The sequence below is a fragment of the Nicotiana tomentosiformis genome, chromosome 11, assembly GCF_000390325.3.
Source record: "Nicotiana tomentosiformis chromosome 11, ASM39032v3, whole genome shotgun sequence".
Taxonomy (NCBI): Eukaryota; Viridiplantae; Streptophyta; class Magnoliopsida; order Solanales; family Solanaceae; genus Nicotiana; species Nicotiana tomentosiformis.
In genome coordinates, this window is record NC_090822.1 from 96,044,873 (window position 1) to 96,062,920 (window position 18,048).

General features: G+C 34.3%; 3 protein-coding genes across 5 annotated transcripts; 1 reads left to right on the top strand and 2 right to left on the bottom strand.

Moving 5' to 3' along the window:
• Positions 1–2,896: 2,896 nt before the first annotated feature.
• Positions 2,897–6,988, bottom strand: LOC104108171 (3-methyl-2-oxobutanoate hydroxymethyltransferase 1, mitochondrial-like). The gene is made up of 5 exons (XM_009617158.3): positions 6,263–6,988; positions 4,728–4,934; positions 4,500–4,646; positions 3,361–3,414; positions 2,897–3,257 (listed from the first exon to the last, which is right to left on the bottom strand). The coding sequence occupies exons 1-5, from the start codon at positions 6,686–6,688 to the stop codon at positions 3,036–3,038; spliced, it is 1,056 nt and encodes a 351-aa protein (XP_009615453.1). The 5' UTR covers positions 6,689–6,988; the 3' UTR covers positions 2,897–3,035.
• Positions 6,989–8,387: 1,399 nt separating this feature from the next.
• Positions 8,388–13,887, top strand: LOC104108170 (probable amidase At4g34880). 2 transcript variants are annotated; one of them, XM_033659163.2, is made up of 7 exons: positions 8,388–8,692; positions 8,804–9,087; positions 10,205–10,419; positions 11,386–11,613; positions 11,706–11,901; positions 12,018–12,095; positions 13,006–13,058. In XM_033659163.2, exons 1-6 carry the CDS (start codon positions 8,449–8,451, stop codon positions 12,078–12,080), a joined length of 1,230 nt encoding a protein of 409 aa, XP_033515054.1. In that variant the 5' UTR covers positions 8,388–8,448; the 3' UTR covers positions 12,081–12,095; positions 13,006–13,058. The 2 variants fall into 2 exon arrangements, with proteins under 2 accessions (XP_033515054.1, XP_009615452.1); XM_009617157.4 differs by lacking the exon at positions 12,018–12,095 and having other exon boundaries at positions 8,390–8,692; positions 13,006–13,887.
• A 913-nt stretch (positions 13,888–14,800) lies between these two features.
• LOC104108169 (protein RESTRICTED TEV MOVEMENT 2-like) lies at positions 14,801–17,810 on the bottom strand. Of its 2 annotated transcripts, XM_070188018.1 has the most exons (3): positions 17,516–17,807; positions 15,446–15,720; positions 14,801–15,352 (listed from the first exon to the last, which is right to left on the bottom strand). In XM_070188018.1, exons 1-3 carry the CDS (start codon positions 17,628–17,630, stop codon positions 14,972–14,974), a joined length of 771 nt encoding a protein of 256 aa, XP_070044119.1. In that variant the 5' UTR covers positions 17,631–17,807; the 3' UTR covers positions 14,801–14,971. The 2 variants fall into 2 exon arrangements, with proteins under 2 accessions (XP_070044119.1, XP_009615451.1); XM_009617156.4 differs by having other exon boundaries at positions 14,801–15,720; positions 17,516–17,810.
• Between the last annotated feature and the right edge of the window lie 238 nt (positions 17,811–18,048).

An 18,048-nucleotide genomic window follows, 5' to 3' on the forward strand; every position in this document is an offset into this window, starting at 1 on the left:
TACCAAGCTCGGCGTGCTTTACATCTTGTGGAGCTCTTTATATAGTGGCCCTGTTGGTATTCTGTAGACGGTGTGGGATAGGGGAAAGGGCTATTCTTTCCCTTGCCACATAAAATGGAATAATTCTATTTCCTCACTAAAAAGTCAATGTCTGAGCATCTAAAGCAATAAATAGTAATAATAATAACTTCAGTATCTCAGGCAAAATATCCAGTATCCACTATAAAGGATTCTATGAATTCCATTGCTTTAATTAGGGTCAATGGATCTTTAAAAACTGACTAAACCGATATTGAACCGTATCGAATTGATTATGCTTTTTTTTAATAATAAAACCGTAGGTTCTAATAGAAGCTACGAAAAAGGGCCAAAAATGCCCCTAACGTATTGAAAATGGCTCAAAAATACCCTCCGTTAACCTTTCGGTCCGCAAATGCCCCTTACGTTTATTTTTCGCTCAAATTTACCCTTATATCTAACAGAAGGATCAACAATACCCCTAACTTATTGAAAATGGTTCAAAAATACCCTCCGTTAACCTTTTGGTCCGCAAATTCCCTTAACGTTTGTTTTTGGGCTCAAACTTACCCCTATATCTAACAGAACTAACCTGGTCAATTTTTTTACTTTAACTTCGCCATGTGGCATTTTCTTAATCCGCCATGTATATTATTTGTATTAAATTAAACCCACATGTATCTTTTAAATATCCAATGACCCTGACCCGCTCCTATATATTTGGACGGTCGGCTCAAAATAATTACATTCGTTAGTTAAATATATAAAAAAATATATTTATTATACATTAATATTTTAATATATATTTTACATGATATTATTTTTAGGAGAAATTATACGGTATAATTTTTCCTATTAATTATGATCTATAACTCGAATTTATTAAGCAAATCTGACAATGGAACGACAATTTTTGCTAATATTTTAGGTCTATCGTTATACATTAAAACACTATTAGTTCTCATTAAAAAGATCATGTGAAGTCCATTAATGTGCTAAACAGTTGGATATGTATATAATTAAAGGTTTTAAATAATTTCCTTTCCATCTATTTCTTTGCTTCTCCTTTAGAATCATATAAATAGAACATTCTCATTTTTATGTTTGCAAATTAAAATTTATATTTGTTAAACTTGTTAAGATCTGCAAAATTTGAAGGGAAAACTACATCGTATAATTTCTCCTAAAAATAATATCATGTAAAATATATATTAAAATATTAATATATAATATACATATTTTTATATATAATCATTGTATATTTTTTATATATTTAACTAGCGAATGTAATTATTTTTAGCCGACCGTCCAAATATATAGGAGCGGGTCAGGATCGTTGGGTATTTTAAAAGATACATGTGAGTTTATTTAATACAAATAATACACGTGGCAGATTAAGAAAATGCCACATGGCGAAGTTAAAGTCAAAACATTGATTAGGTTAGTTCTGTTAGATATATGGGTAAGTTTTAGCCCAAAAACAAACGTTAGGGGTATTTGCGGACCAAAAGGTTAACGGAGGGTATTTCTGAACCATTTTCAATATGTTAGGGGTATTGTTGGCCCTTCTGTTAGATATATGGGTTGGTTTGAGCCCAAAAACAAACGTTAGGGGCATTTACAGAGGGTATTTTTGAGCCATTTTCAATACGTTAGTGGTATTTTTGGCCATTTTTCGTAGAATCTATAATCGTACCGAATAATTACAACAACAACAACCTAGTATAATCCCACTAGTGGGGTCTGGGGAGGGTAGGGTGTACGCAGACCTTACCCCTACCCTGGGGTAGAGAGGCTTTTTCCGATAGACCCTCGGTTCCCTCCCTCCAAGAACTCCCCACCTTACCGAATAATTAGGATATGTTTTTTTTTTTGAAATAAATCGAAAAAATACCGAATTGTACCGAATACAATATATATTAAGCTTAAAGATAACAAAACATTAAATTCTTTTCCTCGGCCCTTTGGAATATAGAAACGACTACAAGACAACCGGTGATTAACACTCATCCCAACTATCAAACATATTATGCTACTCGTATTATAATTAAATTAGTTTCAGCATCTTAAATAGCCAAGGTATTCCGGCGATCATGAGTGACAACTAACAAAGTATTAGATATCTTTCCTCGCGTATGCTTTAGATTTCTCGATTTAATCTTCTAATAGACTTTATTCTTGAATCCAAACTTGATTCTTTCTCGTATGATTTATATTTGCTTATCTTTGCTTAATTTATTTTACGTTGTTGTAGAATAGTGGGATTGATCTTTATTTCATCACAGTTTAAAACATAAAAATGTCTAAAGATTTTCACCCAACTCATATGCAAGTTTGCATATTATGACGTTCTAACTTCTACTGCAACTCTTATATGACATTTAAGATAATAATTAACCAAAACATACCGATACTGAAAGAAAACCGAGATAATTGGTATAGTTTCGAAATGTCTAATTTGGTTGTACAAAACAGAGTAACCAAAAATTGATATGGTATAAAATTTTTAAAATAACCAGCCAAACTAAACCATTAACAAGCCTAGCTTTAATGCAATCATCTTTTAAGAGTATTACAACTAAGACATCACTCGAGGTCTCAAAATATAACTTATCAATTTGACTAGACATTTCACCTCATGTACACTGCACACTGCTCTGCTCTCTCTTGCAAAATGGTAGTATATAAAGGCATCCTTTTCTTTTAATTTTTTGGTTTTTCTATAATAATATATTAATGATGTTGCTACCATCACCATCTCTTTTGCCTACTCTAAAAGGAACTCTTATTTCCATTCTGGAAGTACAAATTGGTCTTACTTATAATTTTAATCGACAAAATGAATGCCTCTTCTAGCACAAAAACACCTTTACCCCCCCCCCCCCTTCCCAACCCACCTAGGCGAGACGATGAGTTATAGCTCACTCTAGTTCAGAAGGTATATTTAATAACACTTCTTGGCTCCAACCATACTCAAAATATGCTGGTCCTCTCAATCAGGCAGGCGACTTAGCTGTCTAAATCTTTTCAGCGGCAGCAGCTGCTGCTGAAGCTGCATCACTGAAACCCAACTGCTGTAACTCGGAGAAGAAACCATCCATATCGGCTGCGCCTATCTTATATGGGCTGTGAGCAGAGCTAGGAAAGGAACCATTAGTTACTTCTTCCTTGTATTGTAGAAGAGCTTTATTGATAACATCTCCAACTTGCCCGAACTGCTTACAAAACTTAGGAGTAACCTGTAAAAGGTTTAGACATTAGTTCATGGAATATACTTCAGACAAAAAGCACTAAGAGTAAGAAAATCAAAACTGACTTCAGAGTAAACTTAATTGTACTAACCTTGGCATGGTGTGGGTGTTGCATCATCCCAAGTAGATCATGATAAACTAGTACCTGCATTTTTAGGACATGCGATTAAATAATCTTAACTGTCAACTCTAAATTGTCGAAATGATTGTTCTACTGCGGGAGAGTGAAGAAATTGACAAAGCATGCTAATATCATGACACAGGAAATGTAGGAGTGTCATCCTCCATGAGTGGCTTCACAATTTCATCACATGTAATTTCATGCTATTGTAATGAGAAGAGACGAAATGAAGTGGCAATGTCATTCTAGGTAAATCATTCGTCACAGCAAGTCAGATAAACACAGATAGCACAGCTACTTCAAATGATTCACCAGACATTTTATCCAACAGCAGCAGCTTATTTTGTGGTATAAATCCATGCACTCTAAAAAACCAAAAAGGTTTTGCAAAGAGGTGCTCCCACTGTTCAAACTTTTGTACTTAGATTGTCCCAAAATTGTCTATACTTTCCTAAAAAGGCAGCTTCAGAAGTTCTTCAATATTTAATCGTTTAAAAAGAGTGCTTCCGAACTTACTTTTTATACTTAAAAGATGTTCAAATTCTTCAAAGTAAATTTATCTACACTCTTGAACTCATTTTCATATAAAAATATATTAAAACTTTCAACTTTCACATTAGTAATAATATCTAAATAATGGGACACTTAAACCCAAGAGTTAAATGTTTGGACTTCCAACTCTCGGTGAGTCATTAGAAGTATTAGTTTCAAGCATTCATGTTTTCTAAGAACTATATAGTACTGTTTGAACTCCATTTCTCTCTTTGATTTTATATACAACAACAACTACTCAAGCCTGTTTTCCAAACTTCAAATTCTCTATTTCAAGTTTGACGTTGAAGCAATGGACCCGATGGTAAAACAAACACTTAATATCTACGGGCAAACGGTCCGACTAGTATACACTTTTGGACTATGCGTCGGTACACCATTTCCCTTTTAATTGGTGTGCGTATGTAGAAAGTGATAAAAAAATCACTCGAAAAAAATTAGAATAAACTTATTACCACAACATAAGAGGAAAAAAAGTAGAAAGTGTAAAAGAATTGGATTAAAACATTTTATTAAAACAATATAATAAGTGAAAAAATGTAGGAATTCCAACCAACCTGACCACTGCAGAAAGGCCCAGCACCAATTCCAATAGTGGGGATCTGAAGAGCAGATGTTGCTGCTGCAGCCACAGGTGCAGGCACACATTCTAAAACAACAGAAAAACAACCTACTTCCTGCAATGCCATGGCAGTTTCCACAACCTGCAAAATACATAAAAACAAGTATAAATGCATGCCTTAAACATACGAGTGGTGTACCCAATCAGCTTTTAATAGGTATACCTTGACTGCGCTATCAACATTTCTGCCTTGAGGCCTAAATCCTCCAAGTACACTGATTGCCTGTGGTGTTAATCCCACATGCCCCATTACAGCAATCCCGGCTTCAACAATAGCTTTAGCTGCTGTAATTCTAGATGGCGCCCCACCTTCCAACTTAATTGCATCCATACCTCCTTCCTTTAGAACTCTTACAGCTGTATCTACTGCCTGCTCATAGTACAATACCACCAATCCATTCACATCCCATTGAAACTTAACAAGAAAAGATCACCCGTGCCCCGATATGAAGAGGCAACATTTAATTGATTGTCGTATGTGCAAGTAACAACCATCAGATGCAAATGCGAGTTCAATAGCGACGTCCTCAAACATTTGAATAAGACAGATAAAGCAATATCTTCAAAAGTTCATTGCTGAAAGCTGTGTTGTCATGAAGTTACAATTCTTGACTTCCTAAACAGGAGTAGCTTATTTCATTTTTATACATGCAATCTGGTTTAATTTCTAGTAGTATGTTAAACAACGCAATAAAATTTGTTAGCAGCAGTTGAAATGAAGAACCAACTGTTCAAGAAATATTAATGTTCCTTCAATTCAATTAGAAGCAGTGAATAATCAAACAGAATTTTTGGATTAAAAAGTTAGCAATTTCACTTCCTAAAGAAGCAATTGACCCAGCACCCAATAAAACTATAATTAAGTTACACAAATTTTTTTTTTAGCATAACCTGACATGGCAGATATAGAAAGTGATTGAACCCAAATGCAAAAGAAAAATGCAAGGAAAATTATAAATCCATCAAAATGAAAGTTCTGTACAGAATTGAGCTATAAACGAACACTTGATGAACATTGGAACCAGAAAGTAAAGAAAACTGTTTCTGGTTTCCTGTTTATTCACCGGATATCCCTCTCAAACAGATAGTAGCTAGATCATCACAGACACATGGAAGCAATTGAACCAACTGAATTATATCGCAAATCATAAAGACATAAAAGTCAATTCTGGAAATAATTTAAGCTGGAAATGATCAAATAATGAGTACCAAAAGAACCATATTCATTCTCCACTCTCCTTATTCTTTATCCAATTTCTCACCACTTCAAATAAGTAACAACGTAACATCACATGACTCAAGAAAAAGCATTATTTTACACCACTAATAACAAACGCGTAATAGAGTTCAATCAAAACTTCAATTCTTGGGCAAAATTGAGTAACATATCATCATCACCTTATTAGAAAAAGCACCAACGAACTCTCTTTTCTCATAATTCTCTTTAATTGTTTATCCAATATCTCACCACTTCAAACAACCAAACAGTCATAACCCCACAAATGCATAAAAATCAGCCGCAGTGACAATTCTCATACAATATTGAGCAACAAATGATTACCCATTGGATTTAACTAATATACACTGACAGAATATACCATACAAAACTTGCTTTGAATAATCACACAATTATGTATAATTATAGGTCAATTTAACCTGATGGTGTAAAAAGAATTACACAAAAGTTAAAACTTTTACCTGTTTAGTACTAGACTCATAAGTACCAAAAGGTAAATCACCAACAAGAAGAGGCCTTTTAGCACCTCTAGCAACAGCTCTACAATGAACAAGCATCTCATCAAGTGTAATAGGCAAAGTGGTGTCATGCCCATGAACCACCATAGATGCTGAGTCACCCACAAGGCATATATCAATTCCAGCCATATCTATATGAACACCTGATGGGTAATCATAACCCGTCACCATTGTTATAGGCTCCCCCTTCTTATGTTTTTGCCTTAGACTCGTTAGAGTCACTCTTTGATTTGGATTTTGGGGTTTTGGCCCACCATATACAGTGTTTTCTGGAACGTTACTCATGTACCTCAATTTTCTGTAATGGGTTTGCACATTTTTTCTCACTGAAGAAGAAATAGTTCTTGAAATTGAAGGAAAAAATACCATTTTGAATAAAGGGTGTAAGATGTGAATGATTGGATTGTAGATATATAAGCATGCAAGGATGGAGAAAGCAGCCCCTATTTGCGCCAACCAAAAAGGACTTAGCTGTGGCGTGGCTGAACCTGGACTATCCAAAAAAGGACCTGAAGTGAAAATTATCAAACACTTTACTAGGAATTTGAAATTTTCGAGACAAGTTCGGTTTAAACTGTTGTACACTGCCGGTGAAGTTGTTCATCGACGGTGTGGCGATTGAGCATACCGATGTGAGTTTAATATTGGTGATATTTTCTTTTTCAAGATTATTCCGAGAGAATACAAAGATTATACTAAAATAAGTAAATAACACAATAATGAGGTTGGGACCAGTAGGAACAATAATCCACATATAAAATTCAATATATTGTTAATACAATGCTTGATTTCATTTATCCTTCCTACATAAAACAAATTAGCATTATTCAATATAATGTTTGTTCCACTTTTCTTTTCTTTTTTCACAATAAACGAGGGAAATGCTTTTGAATTGTTTATTAACATGTGCATCCCACTAATTAACGTTGGCGGTCTTTTGGCAGAGGCGGATATAGGATTTGAACGTGGCGGGTGCCACAATTTTTTTTAATATACACCTTAAAATAACTAATATAGAGTTTGTTCGGTTTGCTTATCTGATTTATTTATTTTTTAGTTTATTCAGGCAGTTAATAGGCATTTTTTATTTATAATTAGAAAATTATATTTTTTTCCCAAAATATACTTGCGAGATTTCACTGGGTATGTTGTTATTGTTGTACAAAAATTACATCTTAGACATCAAGAAGCAAATATAATTAGCATTTTAAAGAAGGAATCACACCTTTATTATTAACAATACAAGTAAAATTAATATTTTTACTAGGAAACTGCATCTTTTTTTGTATGCTAAAAGTAAATTTGCAAAAGTAAAATAACATCTTTAATAAGGGAATTCCACCAATCAAAATAAGAAAAATAAAAAAATATCTTCAATAGATAAATTATATACCATAAGTAAATGTAGAATTAGATAAACTACAAGATCCCAAAAATTAAAATAAAAAATCTCATATTTTTCTAAGCAATACTTGCAAAATATTCATCATAATTTAATAGTAAAGACAGTTAAATTATATTTAACAATCATAGAATAACATAAATTTTTATGTTATAATAAAAAAATAAATTATAAAAAATTAATTTGATCTCAATCCAAAATTCCTATCAAGACCCAAGTTTTTGATTTTGCCAAAAAAAAAGATTTGAATTAAGAGAAATTGTTATTTTACGGTATTTTAAATATAGGAGGCTCTTTTTTTTAGTGCCTTTGCTAAAGATTAGAGATAAAATAATAGAATAGAGAAAAACATATAAAAAATAATAAACGATAAATAGGAAATTGGGAGGTAGCCAAAAAGTAAAATGATTGGGACAAAGGAAATAAAAAACACAACAAAAAAGGAAAGTTAGACAAGGTTCAAGATAAATTTGAACTTGAATTTTGCGCATGTGACCGGTCATGACACCTTTGTCTGGTTTGCGCGATATGATAATTTTACTGATCCGCCACTGTCTTTTCGACATTGAAAAACGTTTATTGGTGGACCATCCAACGCATTTGGATCTTTTTGGAAAAGTAGTGGTCATTCCTTTGCATCTATATATCATCTTCTTTTGCAACTGAATCAAATACTATAAAGTGAGCTTCATACTAAACAGATATTCTCATAGCTTTCACAAAAAAAATGTCTGTTCTTGCCATTCTATTCATTTGTCTGTGCATGATATTATCCAACTTCAATGGGAATATTACTGAGGCAAAAACATTCTCATTTAAGGAAATAACTGTCAATGATATTCAAATAGCTTTCAAGCAAAACAGACTGAGCTCAAGGCAACTTGTTGAGTACTATCTAAGACAAATTCAAAGAGCTAATCCAGTTCTTAAAGGAATCATAGAAGTGAATCCAGATGCACTATATCTAGCAGGTATCGGTCAAGTAACTTTTGGACGGGTTAATAACTTGTCGAACATTCATTGATTCAGTCCATTTTGACCTGTCTAAATTCAATCGATTTGACACTCCTAGCTACTTGCAGATAAAGCTGACCAAGAACGTAAAGCGAAGACGCCAAAATCACTATCCAGGCTACATGGTATCCCTGTTCTTGTTAAGGATAATATTGCAACTAAGGATAAGCTTAACACAACAGCTGGATCTTTAGCTCTTCTTGGATCCATTGTACCAAAAGATGCTGGTGTAGTTAAGAAGTTGAGGAAAGTTGGTGCTATCATACTTGGCAAGGCAACTATGACTGAGTGGGCTGCTTTTAGATCTGGAGAGTTGCCTAATGGTTGGAATGGTAGACTTGGCCAAGCTCTGGTAAGTCATAGGTCAAATAAAACTTGATTTGTAAGAGGTGTTAAATGTGCGGGTTGTGTCAAATTTGGGTGACTAAAATGAGTCAAATCAATAAACACGTCGTAACTCGAATCACTCAAAGTTTATTTGGGTCAAAATGAGTTAGATAAAGATGGGTCAAATAATTGGTCATAACCAATCCGGCCAACATGACTTAACTTACTTCCTTTTATATTGGGAATTTGCCTTTTGAAAATAATATGAAGGCCAATGTTTTTCCTTAAATTATTAGTAGTTAAGTTCTTCAAAATTTACACAATCTTTAAATTTGATCATGATGAAACCTGTTTGGGTTTGGGTTCCATTTTGACACGAGGCGTTGCACTAATTTGCTATTTTGATCCGTTTTGCCCCTATAGTTCGATATATCATTTCTGGTTCAACTTTATAGATCAAGTCAATAAATGGGCCATAATCCAACTCTTCTAAACTGGAATAGGTTGGGCAGGTTAGTAAAAGATACATTGATTTTGCCACCTCTGTGATTTGTTAAGATACAAAAGATAAGAATGAAAGAGAAACAAAGATTTAAAGTATATAATTGAGGAATTTTCATAAAGCGCTATAGTTTAAAGCCTAGTAAATATAGTTTGCCTAATTATCACTCGTAACTATTGTTCAATTGTTACCAGCTTGTGTCAATTGTATTCGTTCGCAACGAATACAACCTATGTCAATTGTATTCATTCGCGCAATGAATACTGCCTGTATCAAACTGTATTCGTTCGCACAACGAATACAACCAAGGTAAAATAGAGGGGTGTATTCAAAGAATACAACATGTATCAACTATATTCATTCGCGCAACAAATAAAACCAAGGCGAAAAGAAAAACCTAATGCTCTTATTGAGAGTCAAATTCAAGACCTCCGCTTATCAAGCAGACACTCTAACAAACTAAGCTGCGAGAGCTTGTTGCTCTCTTATTTCAGGTCAAAATAATTGATCTCTTGTTTCATGGATTTGCTATAAAATTCAAATATAGTCACGAATGATAAATTTGCTGAAAGTATAGTTACAAAAGGTAAATACAGTGTATATGTTTGACGTTTAGTGTGTTTTACTCATGTTTTTTCAGAATCCTTATGTAGCAAGTGCTGATCCATCAGGATCAAGCACTGGTTCTGCAACATCAGTAGCAGCAAACATGGCAGCAGTAGCACTGGGGACAGAAACAGCAGGTTCCATTCTATCTCCGTCAAGTGTTAATTCTGTTGTTGGAATCAAACCAACTGTAGGCCTCACCAGCAGGGCAGGTGTTGTCCCAATTTCACATAGGCAAGACACTGTTGGGTATGTACAAATTTAAATCTTAAGTTTCATTTAAAAAACAAGAGTTTGTTTTGCATACTTGTGTCTATAAACATGAACCTTTTTGCACTCCTACATCTTCTGAATGATTTTCTCCCTAGTTTTTTTCTCTTCGCGAAACTATTCAATGCCACAGTTTGGAACAAATGTGATAATTTGATGGGGTAAAATGAGAATACTTGCTTTCAGTGGCGGATCCACAGCAGTGTCCAGATGTGGCATCATTGCCTCTTCTTGTTGAGGGTCCTCTGGAACTGCAAAGGGTTTGGACTAACTAGGTGAATCGGGTCATTTCACTAGCACAGCTAGTGAAAATGAGCTAGCTAAGCAAACCCCCTTTACTCACCTCAACAAAAAAATGAAATCTTTCTCCTTTTCGTGTCATAATAATAAGGTAGGTAAGTGTCCAACTCTCAATCAGGAGCTACTGCTTCAAGAATTCAGGAATTAGGCGTTGTAAGTTCTGAGTTGAGAAAGTGAACGTTAAAATATGTATATCTACCTCTATCTGTTATTATTTTCTGCACAAATTTATAAATTTTGACTCCAAAACCTCTATATTCTTCCGAATCTGCCAACTCGCTTTTGGATCCACCAATACTTGCTTTACAAGCAAAACATTTGCTCTTCTGTAAGTCATCCGCTAAATTAAGTCTGTGATCTCCCAATTTATCTATTTAAGTGAGTGAAGGAGAAAGAAGAATAAAAAGTTGATGTTTTAGATAATGAGAAGAAATTTGTCAAAAGTTCACATTGTGTTCAAGACCTAGTGTTTTAGTAATTATCTTGCAAGAAGGTACCTGAAGCAGAAAATGAAAATAACAGAGAATATAGTGCAAACTATTGTAAGTACATTAGAGGTGCAAAATGAAAAAAACTTAAATGAGAAACATGAACAAGGACATATCGAAGATGTTTTTGTTTAATGCATTTTTCTGCATTGAACAGGCCAATCTGCAGGACAGTATCTGATGCTGTTGAGGTTCTTGATGCCATCGTTGGTTTCGATCAAGATGACTCGCCTGCAACGAAACAGGCTTCCACTTACATTCCTCGTGATGGGTACCGGCAATTTCTCAAGGCTGATGGGCTCAGAGGTAAGAGATTGGGAATTACAAAGGACCTTTTTATCTCAGATGATATCAAAGCTTACCAAAACCATTTTAACACCTTAAGGTAACCTTTCTATTCTCACTAGCATATCCATAGTTTAGTACTGTTACTGAATATCCTAATAGCAATGCACTTTTTTCTGGGCTAAATTGAAGGCAAAAAGGAGCAGTGTTAGTTGACAACCTGGAAATACCTAACATCAACTTGGTCTACACTGCTATGTTTGATGCTCAAGACATAGCACTGACCGCCAAATTCAAGATGGACCTAAATGCATACCTTAAAAAGTTAGTCCACTCTCGAGTCCGATCATTGGCGGATGTTATTGCCTTCAACAAGATTTCAGCTTCGGTAAGTACCGTCAATCAATTAACACCTCAGTATTAAACAATGTTGAGGTTAGTTATACGAATCCTTGTAACTATTCTGTTATACTTGGGCCAAATGCATTTAAATGCTGTTCATAGATCAAGGCATTTCTACAAGAGGTTGTTTCCACGGCTCGAACCCGTGACCTCCTGGTCACATGACAATAGCTTTACCAGGTACGCCAAGGCTCCCCTTCATGTTGTTCATAGATTATTGGTCTTTTAAAACTAGGCGTTTTCCTTTTAAATTCCTCACTATTCCTACAGTGGAGTTCAAGTCGCTAAGCAAACTAAAAGACTCATAGTAAACACTAGACTTGAGATAAGTGCAACAACCTCAACTAAGGTTTAATCCAACTATTCCAACATCGCCTATATGAGTCCCTTGTTCTTAGCTAACTTTACATCTTTTTATAGGAGATTTTTGGTCGTTTAAGAGAACTTTTATGATTTTGGTTATTCCTATCAAACCATCTTACATGGCCTTCTCTCTATTGTGCACTCTCTTAGATGTAATCATTTCTAGTCTTATTTAATCTTATATGACCGTGTATTCATCTTAATATTGTATCCCTACCACATTCATTATGTGGATATGTTGGGCCTTAAGAGGCCCAAGCTAGCTGCTCTCACCAAGTCACCATCTTTCCATATTGGCTAACGCTGATTTTGTTTTGTGAATGATATGCAAAATACTCGCATTAAGTTTCAAGAAAAACTTAGCACTAATAGACTCCTATAGATTCAACAGGTTAACCCATTGGTACTCTTATTTTGGATGTTGAACCTAACATAATTCTATTCTTTCTTACTCTACATAATGTATGCAAATATCTACTCAAAAACATTATCGCCTGCCCACCCTGTAAAAAGGCAAAAAATCCACATATGACTTAACATGTTAGTCACACGAGTCGTGATTGAAGCTCTCCGAACTAAGAGATATGTCATCCTTTGTAATCAATTGTTAAAGGAACTTTAACTTTCATTAGTTAATCAAAATTATTTACTAGGTATCATCACTAGAAGTAGAATGGAGATCTATCGTGTTTTCATTCTCTTTCGTTCTTTTTTGGTGTTAATGTAGGAAAACGTCAAAAAATTTGGTCAAGACACAATGTTGGAAGCTGAGAAGACAAATGGAATAGGGAAATTGGAAAGGGAGGCACTGAAGAACATAACAAAAGCATGCAAATATGGGTTTGAGAAGATGATGAAAGATAATAAATTAGATGCTTTGATGTCACCTGGTGCAGGCATTGCTGGTCTTCTCGCAATTGGAGGTTATCCTGGGATCAATGTACCTGCTGGTTATGATAAAAATGGAGTTCCATTTGGGATTTCCTTTGGAGGACTAAAGGGTTCTGAACCTACACTCATTGAGATTGCATATGGCTTTGAACAAGCAACTCATATCAGGAAGCCCCCTCCTCCACATCCTCGCTAGGAATTACATATTCAATTTCAATCTAAAATGTATCCACGTCTCAAGTAATATTATCTACATCTATCTGCAGTTTTACCAAGCATGCAAGAGCTATTTTACAATAGAAATCACATGCTTTTGTGGAATCTCTTAACCATCATCCTATAGCAAAAGAAATAATCAAAAGAGGTAGCGACATTGTCCCACATCCCCACCCTCTCAATCGCGGATTCTAACACAAGGATAACTGCAGAACTGAAAAAGTTACTGCTCTGTAACAGAGTCGGGATGTATATGTACTTTCCAAATGTCGCTTTTTCTCCTGTCTTGGTTGTATTTCTTCTTTTCTTGGTTGTTATTGCTATGTGCTTTAGGATTGTGTCACTGTGTGAACAAGGAATGACTCGTGGCAAGGGTTGTCATCTGCTTCCTTTTGTGGCTCTACTCCAATTCTACAATATTTCCCGAGACCCCATTTGTGGGATCATAATGAGTATGGTGCTGTTGTTGTCCAATTTTACAATATTTGAAAATCTTTGTCTACCTTGCCTCTGTTATCTCTGTTAGTGATGTGAATGATCAATTCTAGACAAAGAACAATTTTATTCGCCTTGCTGCAACAACAACAACATACCCAGTATTATCCCACACCGTGGGGTCTGGGGAGGATAGTGTGTACGCAGACCTTACCCCTACCTTGTGAGGATAGAGAGGTTGTTTCCAATAGACCCTCGGCTCAGGATAGTATAAGTACTACATTAATGAAATACAATATAATGTGAAACACAGTAAATCAGTTAATCTTTGCCATAACTTGTATGAACATAGGGTGTTATATTGGTGCATGGCCCAGTCGCTGAGTTTGTTTGCATCCATGGCTGAATGGTTAAAGCGCCCAACTCATATTTGGCGAATTCATAGGTTCATTCCTACTTCGAAATTTGCTATGAATCAATGGAATCTCATCATCCATACATAACGAATTGATGTGGTATATTCATGTCATAGTGAACAGTAAGAACTAGCATTCTTATCGAAACTTTAACTCGTGGGGAAGAAAATCGATTTAAAGATGGAATCACAAAACAGTTACCACCAATTAGATAATGTGCAAAACAGCTGCTCCACTATTAGGAAATGTCTCTCATTTTTTCAGCAGCTCATCTTCTCAACTATAAAGCATCTTCCTGATGCTCTTGGAGTTAGCAACTTCTCACAATTTCTTATTGTATTAAATGGTATGCTGTACGCCTAGATATTCTAGTTTTGAGTTTTGACCTCTACCATGGCTTGACAGTTAGTTGCCAAACACAGAGATATTCTGCTTATTGATCTCATTTCCCTTTAATATAGTCTTTCTGCTTGATCTTGGGTTGACTCTTTTACAAGGACATGAATTCAGATTTTTGCTTTCCTTTTTAGTAATCAGCACACATCAGACATAAATCAGAACACCTTAGTAAAAGTCATGTTTTATTCGTATGAATATTTTTCAGATTCGAAACAGATTTCATGTACACAATTCAGCAATGAGAAAAAGGAAGTAGTCAGTGAGTTATTCATTCAAGGCTCACAGCTGGGAGGAATGCAAATATCCCAACTTTCTGATTTTGATCGATGAAAAGCTTCATTTTTCAGCTTGGTAATTGTTAGACTTCATCATATTGCTGATGTAAAGGCCAATTCCAAGAACCAAAAGAGCAATCAGAGTCATGTTCATCACTTTCCTTGGCATCTTCAGCTTCTCAGCTAAAGCAACTCCAGTTCCCATCTTTGCATCATTTTCATGTTTAGTGTCATAACTTGGTTTGTTTTCATCTTCAACATTTTTACTTTTCTCAGCAGGAGTTTTCTCTGGGAGATCTTTAGCTTCTGTTGTTTGTTCATTCGTTTCAGGACTCGTGATCTTTGGTTCTTCTTTTTCTGGTTCTTTTGCCGCGGCATTATCAGCATTAGCCTGCTTAGGCAATTCTTGGCTTTTCGGTTGTTCATCGTCTTTCTTTTGAGCCTGTTGTTCATGATCTGCTGGTTTCTTGGGCTGTTGAGTATCAGGGGTTGGCAATTCTTGGCTTTTCACTTGTTCTTCGTCTTTCTTATGAACCTGTTGTGCATGATCTGCTGGTTTCTTGGGCTGTTGAGTATCAGGGGTTGGCAATTCTTTATCCTTTTTCTCTGCTGAAGTTATCAGTTTTGGTTGTTTAACATAAAGAATGCAATTTTCAAACTTTGCACTGATTTTGTTTTTGTCACAATTTTCTGAAATAGGGAAGTCCTTCTGGAAACGAAGCCAATTGTTCTGTCCAACTGGCCTTTGTCCACTGATCTTCAGAATTCCTGATTTGGTCAGTTGAACCCTCACTTGTTCCTTCTTGAAACCTACAAAAGTTCAATGTTTTGGTAACAGACTATCAAACAATGTGACAAAGGCCATAAAATAACCTACACTGAAATGTGACATTTTCATCCAAAGTATTTCAGCTGGAACAGCCTGGTCGACCCAATAATGATATTGAAGGTGGACATTTTCTAGAGAAAAAAAAAAGGTGTCTTGCTACTACGAAAAGCACAACACAAGCACCCTGTTTCCATTCATTTTATCTAAGAAAAAAAATTAAATATAGACCACGACCCCTAAGTATCATAAAAAATTGAAAAACTTTTTTTTTCCTGGTCCGGTCAATAAAGTCATGAAACTCTTCATTTTTTTATTTTTTATGTTCCCATGAAAATAATGACATTGTTCCCAGGAACATAAAGTATCTGCATTCTTATTTTTTCGAAATATTATATAAAAAAGGTTGTATAATTTTCATTTCTTTGTTCAGAATCTAATATTAGAGAGTACACTCATTTCTTAAAGTCAGGGTTAATTTCACTGATGGTCATCCAACTTATCATTTATTTCACAAAAGTCACTTAACTATTTTTCATCACTTAAAAGTCACTCAACTTTACATTTGTAATTTAAAAGTCATTCTAGTTCAAAACCTACAAAATATCCAATAAAAAATATGACATGGCATTACATTTAATTAAAAAATCTAACAATAATGTCACATAAGCTTAAATAGACCATATCTAAGTTAAACTCATTTCTTCTTCGGCCCGATTTGACCTATAACCAAAATGAGTTTTAATAATTTGACAATTAGAAGGAAAAGAAGAGAACAATTATTTTGTGCTAAAAATATCTTACTTAATTTGTTATGTAATAATCCTAATACCACCACCTATAATTTCATTAAAAATATGAATAAAACTAGAACATAACCAATTTTTGCATCCTTCATATCATTTTATAATTTTTCATGAAGTTAAAATACTACCATATCAATCTCACATAATAATTAAATGTACCATTAACAGACAAGAACAACAAGCTAATAAGAACCTATTTTCACAAATTACTATTCCATTAAAGTCAAAATATTGCTTATTAAGCAATACTAAAAGACAAAAATATTGCTCAGTAAGAAACACCCACAATAAAATTGTATAGTAGAAATTGTCAATATACACCACAATCGTAGACAACGTATAGCGATAATTTGGACAAAAGAAAGAGACAACGTATTGTGTCATTGATCGTAAAAGTACTACCAAAATCTAAAGATAAATTCAAAAGACCTAATTTTTCTTAAATTTCTTAGATTTCTTTTTCTACAAATTAACCACAAAATCAAAGTGCTAGTCCAGTTAATTGTTCAAATATTAAAAACTCATTTTGGTTTTAGGTCAAATTAGGCCGAAGAAGAAATGAGTCTAACTTAGATATGGTCTATTTTTATGTGGCATTATTGTTAGATGTTTTAATTAAATGTAATGCTATGCCATATTTTTTATTGAATATTTTGTAAGTTTTGAACTAAAATGACTTTTAAGTTACAAAGGTAAAGTTGAGTGACTTTTAAGTGATGAAAAATAGTTAAGTGACTTTTGTGAAATAAATAATAAATTAAAGTAAGATAAACTTTTCCACCCGGCAAAATCCAAGCATACCCCACAACAAAAATTGTCAAGAGAATGAGCATTGAGTTTAACTTAACCTCAAAAGTTAACTAATGATATGGGAATTACTCGAGACAGAGACAATAACTCATTTTCTCAATCAAACGCTTAACAGAAACATATAATCAATGACAAGGAAGATGAAATAGTAAAAGTACTGCACCTGTGAGATTAAGGAGAAGAGTATCAGAGTCTTGCTCTTGAACCAACTCTGTAGTTGGCACAAAATCTTCATACACTCGAGTTGGCACAGCAGGTGCAGCTCCTTTTGGATCCATTTTCTGTGTTTTTTCCTTTCTTTTGCTAATATGGTAATTTGTAATCTCTTGTTTATGCTTTCTTCTTGTTGTGTTGTTGGTACAGAAGAGATTGAATATATTGGTTATATATACACAGGAAAATATTGTCAAGAGACCTTTCTTTAGATGCTTTAGACTGTTTTCTTTCAATTTAAATATTCCTTAACTTATTTCCATGCCTTTCTTTGTTTATAGATGCCTCTGGCTTTAGGAGTTTTCTTCTTGCATAGGAAACCAATAATTTTGAGAAATTAAACATATAATTTGAGGGTCCACTTTTTTTAAAGCCTGCTTGTTGAGGACTAATTATTCTTCCCCTTTTCAGTTAACACACTTGTCATAATTATTTGATAAATGATGTAAATATAGTTTTTTCAATTATATGGCAAATATCACT

Bases quoted from the DNA above. Each gene is read 5' to 3' on its own strand.
- LOC104108171 (XM_009617158.3), bottom strand. From the start codon at position 6,688: ATGGTATTTTTTCCTTCAATTTCAAGAACTATTTCTTCTTCAGTGAGA. The intron at 4,935-6,262 runs GTAAAAGTTTTA...TACTATGAGCAG, and splicing joins ATGAGTCTAGTACTAAACAG to GCAGTAGATACAGCTGTAAG. The intron at 3,258-3,360 runs GTTAGTACAATT...AACCTTTTACAG, and splicing joins AACACCCACACCATGCCAAG to GTTACTCCTAAGTTTTGTAA.
- LOC104108170 (XM_009617157.4), top strand. From the start codon at position 8,449: ATGTCTGTTCTTGCCATTCTATTCATTTGTCTGTGCATGATATTATCC. The intron at 10,420-11,385 runs GTATGTACAAAT...TGCATTGAACAG, and splicing joins CATAGGCAAGACACTGTTGG to GCCAATCTGCAGGACAGTAT. The intron at 11,614-11,705 runs GTAACCTTTCTA...GCTAAATTGAAG, and splicing joins AACCATTTTAACACCTTAAG to GCAAAAAGGAGCAGTGTTAG.
- LOC104108169 (XM_009617156.4), bottom strand. From the start codon at position 17,630: ATGGATCCAAAAGGAGCTGCACCTGCTGTGCCAACTCGAGTGTATGAA. The intron at 15,721-17,515 runs GTGCAGTACTTT...GAACTTTTGTAG, and splicing joins TCTTCTCCTTAATCTCACAG to GTTTCAAGAAGGAACAAGTG.